The following is a 10000-nucleotide window of genomic DNA, read 5'->3' on the forward strand; positions in this document are numbered from 1 at the left end:
CGTCAGCTTTCAGAATCTCTGTACGGTGGCCAATTTACACCATCAACTCCGTTGATAAAACCAAATTTTTGTAGACTATGACTAATAGTCCTCTAGTAGCGTAGCCAATCAAAATTTAGGATTTGCATTAGTCCACTAGTTGGGTGATACTAATAGGCCTTATTCACGATAACCGCCATGTTGGTTTTCAAATTGTCATGCAAATTAGTCATGTGTAATGCTGGGGGCAAACATTGGAAAAAAGGCAATTCGCGGAAAATCGGCTCCTCGAAATATTGAAATAACATTATTGAAAGTACATTTTAAAATTTAGAATTAAGTACCTTTCATAATAATTTTACATCTTTTGATTGCCTTTGACATTTTGACTTTCTACTTAGTTAAGTGCTCATTTTTCACTAAAAAAAAGCACCGAAGTACTTTGTGTAATCATTCTATTTTATTACTTAGGTGATAAACATTCAATGAACGTGAGACAAATCATCTGTGTAGCTAAGATGTTGGTTATAACCTCTCGAACTTGTGTTGTTTGCCCCCTCAGAAGTGTGTAGCTAATTTGCATGATAATAGCAAATCCAACATGGCGGCCATCGTGAATAAGGTCTATTTCCGTTTCATAAACTGTCGTTGCCATTTTGACGGTCGATGCCATTCTCAATAACCAAGCCTTTTTATTCGGTTAGATTTGAATGAATTGTTAGGGCTAGCTTCATTTAAACACGTTAAAATTGCGTCGTTTGGAGTGGTTAAATGCGTTTGCTCTTCAACCATTGGTTCGATATCGTTTACCCATTTAATTTTTTTTCCTAAAATTTTTTCTAAGTTTTTTGTTCAAAATTCTAAGTGACATACGCTGCTAATCTTGTCCTATATTAAGTATTTTTGCCTCATTTGCAAAGCACAAACTTAACAGTGAAAATTGGTCTAAGCGTCGTTGTCCAAATGGCAACGATCGCTTACGAAACAGAAACTTGCTGCGCCGCACTGCTCTACCAACTGAGCCATCAACATCTACATCTACACATTCCAGCACTCAGCAAAGCCCCTTTTTGACTTGTGGCTGTTTCTGCTTAGGTGGCCTCATACATCACAAGCCGGCCACTTCTGCTGGAGAGAACAGGACAGCCACGACACCGGGAACTTCATCCCCTACTCTTCTCGAATAGTGAGGATTCTTTAACTTCCCACAGGGAACTTATGAACATAGCAGACATTTGTGAGACGGAGCCTACGGTTTATAGTCCTTATCCGAGAAGACTTGAAAGTCTAACCATTTGCGGATGAAATTACGAAGGCAGCACTTTCTCCTCAGTTATTTTAAGATCCTGAGTGTTGTTCGAGCCCGCGACCTCCCGCGTGACAGCACAATGCTCCACCAACTGAGCCACCGGTGCGCGGTGTAAAGGCAAAGGGCTAGGCTTATCAGTTGCGAGTTCGTATCGTATCCCATGCGAGGTGTATGATAGTTGAGGATATGGAAGTCGTGTACCGGTACATGATCGTGTTTCACAGGCTTCCTTTCACTACACTCATCCTTGCTTTGAGCCTTCCAGTTTTTAACGTGACTTTCACGCATTTTACAATATTATCCTATAGAATTATCATACAATCGCCAAAATGACGCACTTGGCTTGCCTTGAAAATTAAGCCAAAGTGATCAATTAAGAAAAGTGATGTTCGCTGAGGTCATCCCAAGGAGGAATCCTAATTCCTACACTCATGCAATAACTCATAACGACTTTTCGCCAACTTGGTAAATGCCCTGGTGGCTTTTTCCCTCATACTTACGATTGACATTTCCATTCTTATTCCGTGCATCATCAAGAACCACTGACGACAAACTTAGAAGCCGTTGCTTCGGTTCGAGGATTGTTCCGTTACAAACCCTCAACCAATCAGAAAACAGCTCGTCGCGGGCATCCGGCACAAGGGGACCTAAGTAGCAAACGGCGGCGGCAGTAACCAGGGCGTCCCCTGGGGCGGTGAGAAGGCGCTCTTTTGCGCTAGATTGATTACCGTGCCACAAGCTGGAGTAGGATGACAGGCTTTCGACAAGCGACGCTCCCTTGGCTTTCACAGCCTCTAGGTTCTGTAAAAAAACAGAGGCAGTTAAAGGACGACGACGATGGCTACGAGAACGCTGTCTAAAATTATTACTTCCGGTTATTGTCAGGAGTCCATGAGTAGGAGCGAGCAACTCCAATACTAAGCCTATGTCACGGAATCAATCTATTTTTGGACTACCTTTGCCGCAAAACAACAAAGGCAGTTCCGGTTTGATGATGTTATGACGTCCAGTTAGTTTCCTGTGATTGGTCATCCTGCTCCTTCCGGGAGTCTCATTCGCGGGAAATTCAATCTAAAAATAAATCGGTCTGTGAAAACGCCGTGATAGGAATATATGGGAGTTGCTCGCTCCTACTAATGGGCTCCCGTTATTGTATTGATTTTGCATATACTCTAATTCGCTCGACATGGAAAGTGTTTTATCAACAATAACAGGTGAGAACTGTGTGGATAATTAAGGAGAAAATTAAAAACATTATCGTCAGGAGCTTACGTCGTTGGCAGAGCGAGAACAGCATAGAAATGTAAACAAGTGTAAAACGTACCTGCAGGGCGGGCAGAGCTTTTGTTTTTGCTCCTTTCATCTCGTTCTCGTTGCCGGCGGCGTCGTCGTCCATTAAATTATTAAGCACATCTTATTACTACATGGCAAGCAATTTTGAAGCTAAATTGAGCACTCTGATTGGCTGGTTTTCGGTCTGGCTTTTACAGTACAGACTATTACCATGGAAACGGTCCGTTTCCGTATTTTTTGCCTCTCCCGGGAAGTTCAAGTTGAACGAAACACAAAAGATTTTAAAAAGCGGAATTAATTTTTTCATCACAACAGTACAATTATAGCAAGTGGGATTTAGTTTTATGTGTAAAAGGTGATCGATGATTATTAGGAACATTCACCAACCAGAGAAGTGCCCGTTGCTCAAAAAAAACGATGCCATATAATGAACAACTTGCTCAGTTGCTCGGTTAGCAAAAGGTTAGTTCAAATACATTGACTGATGCATCGTACATATTGAGTTAGAAAAGACAACGGTTCTCTCCTTTTCCTACATTTAACTACATTCTATCGTTCAAAGTTAGCTGATGCATGATGATTATTACGAACATTCACCAACCAAAGAAGTGCCCGTTTCTCAAAAAAAACGATGCCATATAATGAACAACTTACTAAGCTCAGTTGCTCGGTTAGCAAAAGGTTAGTTCAAATACATTGACTGATGTATCATACATATTGAGTTTAAAAAAAAAACAACGGTTCTCTCCTTTTCCTACATTTAACTTTAATTCAGTTAGAGCATAATCGTCGCATCCTAGAGTTTATATTCGAATCAACCTACTTGGATTTGTTTTTCTATACTTCTGGAGTGCTTGACGCTGTCTTTGTATTGCTGGATGTTGGACTCGAGCTCTTGTTTGATAGCATTGCATCTCACTCTCATTTCACCCAAAACTGACTTAGCCTGAAAAGTGCGAAACACAAGATTCATTACAGCCTGGATTTTTAGACTTCCTTTATGACCTATACTTAAGGAAATGCTTGTCACACACAAAACCGTATCCCAAACAAGTGACCAGCTATGAGCCTTCATTTTTCATTTAGAAGAGCATTGCGTCACTAATATTCCCGTCAAAAGCGCCGGGCATTTTTCAGGTTTCTTTCACAATGATTTCGTAAGATTTTACGTCACTCGATTGAAACTCGCTCTATCTACGACTAGTGAGAAAATGCCAATCCTTCATAAGCCCCATGGCTTTGTTCAAGTGTCCTCCCCGTTTAATTTTCCTTGTATTTGTACACCAATTACATTTTAGTAATCCTTGTCTGAACTATAAGATATGGTGAGCAGCAAAAATAAAATAAAATAAAATAAAATATAGCCTGCGTAGAAGTCTTTTCGGTTTCGTTTTAGCCAGGCGGGAGACGCGTAGGCGTGCGGAAAGCCAGGGTCGCGTGAAAGCATGGGGAGAATTTTGTTGCTCTCGCTCAAAGCCTCCCATTCTCGTCACCAGAGCCTCGGATCGACCCACGGCTCTGGCAGACTCTATATATGTAAAAGAACATGCGCCGTAGGGTTGTTATAGCCAAAAATTGGCTCACTCCTCGTGCTAACATGCATGAATGCACCAATTAGAGACGCATTTTATTGCTCTTCACGAAAACCTATGAGAAAACACTCTGTTTCAGGGTTCCCCAGAGGTCTTCTCTCCCTCAGTCAAGAGAAGAGCTCTGGGGTCGACATTGAACGCCTCCGCGTAACTCTCGTCTGGTTGGCAAAAAGTAAAGTAAAAGTAAGTAACCTTTTCAAGTTCCGCCTCGGCCTTTGCTAGCTGCATCCGTTTGGGTTCTAAAGCCCTGTACACCAAGCAAAATTCATACACGGCTCGCACCCACATACAAAGCGATCTCGCGGCCATGCTACCCTCTTGCACAATATCCGGGCGAAACTTGGGGTCGTCATAGAAACGTCGAAGCCCGCGAAACATGGTCTCAGGGATTTCCTTCATGTTGTAAAATTCCAGATCTTTGAAGAAGTTGCTCCGATTGAGGAGAAGCTTGCCTTCTTCCCACCTAAAAAAAAAACACATTAAAGAACTTAACGAATGTATAAGCAATCGGCCACTTTAGTTCACTCAGATCTGTCTGTCAAAGAACGTCCATGCGTTATATCTCTCATAAAAATGAGTTTTAACTCACGAGAAAACAAAACTAATTACAATCACGCATTACCTATTTCGAAGTCAAATTTCAGCACCATAAAACATGTATCTTACGTTTACTTATTGCGTTTTCGCTTTTAACAGACCGCAGCGACTGCATAACGATGAAGAAAGTGGCAGTCATTTGTTCCAAGGCCGAGGTAGGCATGAGTCTACCTCTAACATGACGTCACAAATTACTTTGAACTTCTTTTACGAAAGAAAGTTAAGCATTGCAAAGCAGTCTGTGACGTCATTTCGGGGATAGATCCATGCCTCTCACTAACTTACGGCGCATTGCAGTGAAGGGTAAATTCACGGTAAAAACGGCAAAGTATGTTTACTACAAAGTCACTCATTAAAAAACATGGCAGAACAGAGGATTGCACAATAGGCCTTTTGCAGCTAGTGATCACATGGTAAAAAAACCTCCACACTGGAGAGCAAATTGCGCACTGCCAGGTGACATGTAAAACAAAGAAAATGTTAATTAAGTTATGTTTGAGTACGCAATTTGCTCTTCAGTGGGGCGGTAATTGGACCACGTAATCGCCAGCTGCAAAGGTCCCATTTACAAATTTTGTTTCAAATAAATATCGTTTAAGATAGAATGAGCCCAACTATTACTAATTTATTTAACAAATGGTCAAAAGTCTTTTGCCGCCTTGGTTAGGTCATGAAAGCAAGAATTGCATACTTACGTTTGCTCCTTGTCGAACAGTAGACAAACCGCGTTTACCACTACAGTAACAATCTCTGGTGGTGTGCGATAACTCCGGATTTCTTCGACATCGTAGATGTTTAGTGAATCGATAGCCCTCCAAGCTGCGTCAAACAGAGGATTAACCTTTAAAGACAGAACAAGGAGTTTCAACAACGACATTAGCGGTTAACGGGAACGGCACAAAACAATAGGTTACACGCGCAAAAATGTATAGACGGCTCTTGCATCATACATGTGATATCTTTCGCTGCCGTACTCTGCAAAATCACAAATTAATATAAGATGTCGTCGAGAACTATTCCTTATGAGGACCAATCCTTTCTTGTCAATCTTTACTCGAAAGCTGTTTATACCAATCTGGTCTTACGATACTTCACCTCATTGTACAACGTAATTGAGGATGGGGCCTACTATTGTTATTGCGTATACGTTCTGCGCATCTCGAGATACTCGGGTTTCCTATCAGTGATGCTTACCAATACAGGGATTTTTTTGCGCGGTTTAAAACTATCCGGAGAAAGTAGACCTCAGTGAGTACTCTTGGTATCCAGAAAGTAAATTGGGGGCAACCATGCATTTTTGAGGGACAATTAAGCTTCAATTTGAGAATACAAATACATTGCTTTATATTTTAGAGCTTTTTACAAATATTATTCAATAATTATCTTACAAATGCGAGGGTACTCCTAATTTTCCTTTTGGATTCCAATAACCCTTGTTAAGATCTATATTTCCTGCATAATCATAAAACGGGGCAAAAATATCTTTGAATTAGTTGGAACCATCCTTAAGGAGACGTTTCATTTGATTTCGGCCATACAACAAGGCTAAAGAGAGTCATCAAGGCTGAACCACAAGTCTATGCAGATGCCTCGAAATGCAGTATGATTTACTGTACTTGAAAGTGATGGAGTATGGATTACCAAAAGCGCCAATGAGGCCATACATTCTTCGGCAAAAAGAAATAAGACTAAATTACGTGGCAGTCTTTCAAGGCTATCTTTTATCAAACGCACTTTCAAAATTAAGCGCTGGTTGGACAAATGGAAAAGAAATAAAAATTGTCCACAAAGATTTCCCTGTTGCGTACAACTAAAAGTCATAAACCAAGGGGAAGTCGTCGGGGCGAATGAAGAAGAGACGAAAGAAAACTTTCGTCCTTTCTTTTTTCACCCGCATCGACTGACTGCCCCTGGGTCTCCGAAGATGACTTTTACTTGTATTTCTCCTGTACAAGTTTTGCTGTCAAGAAAAATAGGTTGATTACTTCAACACTACCCCGTGGCAACACTTACCTTCTCAAACTCTGCCTGTGCCTCTTTCTTGAGTATTTCAATAGGCCCTTGCATGAGCTCAATATCCAGCTCTTGGTTTTTACACTTTTCTTTCGCATTGGTGTATTCCTTTTGGCAGGCTTCTACAGTTTCATGGCTCACTTGTACGTCCGTCTTAGATGCCTCAAATACTGGTGACAGCTGATCCAGCTCTCGCTGCATTTTGTTGAGACTGGTCGTCGCCTCGTCTACTTTCCTGATAGCCTTGTCCAAATGAGCCACTTCACCCTGTAATTAAGAGATTCGCCTGTATTGGCATGGAACGATGAAACTGCAAAACCAGCGAAATTTGTTGTAATATTCTTTTAAGTCCGAAAAAGTACATCCTTGCTCGTTTCTTCTCCTTTTCGGTACTTCTCTTATTTTTCTCTCTATTTGCGGCGCTTAATCGTGGAAACTTTTGCCGGAGGGCAAAAGCTTCTTTCTTCTAAAATTCGTGGAATTTTGTTAGTTTTCAACTTCTCCAGGTGATCTGGTGACGTAATTCGGAGGACTGGGGAGAAAAATTTTAACGCCGTATCCTACAACCGCGCGCGGCCTTATTTTCGAATTCAACATGGCAGAGGCGAGGTTAGATCTTGTCGGGTCTACTTATGAATGTTCATTCAGTAACAGGAAATGTGGTAGACACGCAATGATCTGTTGACTTTTGGCGATAGCAATACTGTAGGGAGTTTGGAAACAACACCTACATGTAAGGCCGCGCGCGGTTGTGGGATACGGCGTTAAAATTTTTCTTCCCAGTCCTCCAAATTACGTCACCAGATCACCTGCCTGTTTTGTGGAGTACGGCAAAGATATGTACCAAAATGTATGCGGCATGTGCAGCACGATTACTTTTCCCTTTTTAACCAATGGTATTCTTGCGTTGTGGCGTTGCCGTTGCCGTAGCCGTCGTCGTTGCTTAAACTTGGGAGCTTAAGCACGCGCGTTTTTGAGACGCGGACGACAACCGGAAGTGAGCCGTTTTCTCTTTGAATTTGTATTCACACAACCACATTTACATTGCTAACTATCTTTTCTCCATTAGAAATGATTAGTGTAAAAATCTGGGAAATATACCACTGTCCTGGCACGCGAAATGTTCTCTTCCGGTTGCCGTCCGCGTCTCAAAAAGGCGCGTGCTTGAGCTCCCTAATCGCTAATTATAACCCGGGATGGCTATAAAAAGGTATCACGATAACGAAAGCAGCGAATCAAAACCTTACCTTCTCTTTAACACTTAATCTCTTGCAGATCTTTCTAAAAAGATCAACAAAATCCAAATACGTATCCGGGGAATAAAACTTGAGCGCCTTGACACCGTAAAGCCTTTCCACCATACTTCTGGACGACAAATGGACGTGTGCCATTATTGAACAAATCGTCGCACACTGCAAATCCTTCTCGCGCCTTTTCAACGGTAACAGAGACAATACGTTTTCCTCTTCTTCAAGAACTTTCTCCGCGACATTAACCAACGCATCATGGGTCCATGCTCGATAGATATCAACACAGCAACTTCTTGTGACCAAAGCTGGAAACCTGTATAACTGGTTTTCCTCTGCAGATGTGGACAGATGAAGCGGGGTGTATTTGAGACAGACGACAACGTGGATGTGCGATTTGACTCGACGGAAATAGCGGTCCTGTGCGACGTCTTGGCCTTCTGCACGGCGTGCGCCACGCTTTCCACCGGGTAGAAGCTGATTAGATACCAGGGCAAGTTCGTTTGGGGTGTAGAGGCCAGGACACGTACCTGAAAGATGTGAAAGAGGGCAAATAAACTGCTGCGGACAGTATATTTCAGTTCTTCGGAACTATTTTAATTTTTTTTTTGCTAATTTGGATCTTGGGCATTAATTTGAACCACACTCCGTTCTTTGAGAGGGATGTACCAATGTCACCGAGGGATTCATTTTTTTAAACACCTATTTCGCTTTCTTTCCTCTTGACTTCCGTAACGCGGCGATTGTCTACGACAAGACCAACAGAAAACGTTTCAAGAAGAAAGGAAGAGTTACAGCCTAGATTTATTTTATGGCTGGCTCCACAAACGCGCAAGATTAAGTGAATTCTGTGTTCCGATCGGCTACCCGAGTGGACAAAATTAAGGCCCATCTTGCCATATAATAAATATCTTATGTACCTCGCTTGTCCGGTCAAGATGGCTAGATATTGGCCTCGGACTTTTTTGCGTTTTTGTCGACCTCGATCCATTCATCCCGACCTCAGGCTTGGTCAATAGGGTATGTATAAAGAGCGACTTTCGTATGACCTTGAAAAAGTTTTCGCAATTTGTTTCACGGACCAATGTTTGGCAAGATCAAAACAAAGCTTCTCCTTATTCCCGCCAAGGAAAGTCCTAATACGCCCAATCACATGACTGCATTTCAAATGACGTCAAAACGAAATGCCGATCGCGGCTTTCCAGAAAGTTCCATGGAGAGATGACGTTGTTTGCATCCGCGTTCGCTAAGCCAATGAAAATTTGCGCTCGTTTGTTTTTGTTTGATAAGCCAACTAAATGTTTTGCATGTTTGTTTACGTTCTGTTTTACGTTTAGTTTTCAAGGTCATACGAAGGTCGCTCTAACAAGAGGCATACGATGCGTCAAAGGGAGCCAGACATGACGTTATGAAAAGAGCCTATCTCCCTCCAATGCGGACAGGATTCATATGCTCGTCGCCATAAGTAAGGCTGAATTTACCCTGAATGAAGGGGGTAGTTTCTAAAGAAACTGTGGCGCTGCGTCGGTGGGGAAGTAGTATACAAAAAATTGGTTTTATAACGGAGTTGATAACGTAAATTGGCCACCGTTCAGAAATTCTGTACGGTGGCCAATTTACATTACGAACTCTGTTGATAACACCAAATTTTTGAATTTACGTTGATTCTCGACCCTCCCTGCCTCGTGGATTTTTTCCGGGTTCTCCACTAATCCTCCCTCGTCTGCAAGGGTCGTATGGGAAAGTATAGGAAAGAGATCGTTCACTTCACCTATTGTCATTAATGTGCCAACCAGAGCCTCATTGTTTGTTGAAACAAAGGGCCTTCTGTTCTTGTGGTTTGGCACATTTGAATAACAAAAGCAATGTTTGTAAACAGATATCTTCCCTATACTGGGGAATTGCACCGTCTACAACGACGACTTCGATGTCGATGAAAACGTCACCTCAAAATATAACTTGGCTCTATC

The 10000-nt window shown here is 42.0% G+C and overlaps 1 protein-coding gene across 1 annotated transcript in view; it reads right to left on the minus strand.

Moving 5' to 3' along the window:
• LOC138046590 (dynein heavy chain domain-containing protein 1-like) overlaps positions 1-10000 on the minus strand; it is a 93983-nt gene that overhangs the window by 21050 nt on the left and 62933 nt on the right. Inside the window, exons 40-45 of the mRNA XM_068893198.1 lie at positions 8031-8560; positions 6784-7050; positions 5466-5611; positions 4366-4636; positions 3405-3527; positions 1789-2089 (exon numbers count right to left, since the gene is read on the minus strand). Of these exons, the coding sequence (XP_068749299.1) occupies positions 1789-2089; positions 3405-3527; positions 4366-4636; positions 5466-5611; positions 6784-7050; positions 8031-8560 (1638 nt within the window). The remainder of the gene's footprint in view (positions 1-1788; positions 2090-3404; positions 3528-4365; positions 4637-5465; positions 5612-6783; positions 7051-8030; positions 8561-10000) is intronic.

The sequence above is a fragment of the Montipora capricornis genome, chromosome 1, assembly GCF_036669925.1.
Source record: "Montipora capricornis isolate CH-2021 chromosome 1, ASM3666992v2, whole genome shotgun sequence".
Lineage (NCBI taxonomy): Eukaryota > Metazoa > Cnidaria > Anthozoa > Scleractinia > Acroporidae > Montipora > Montipora capricornis.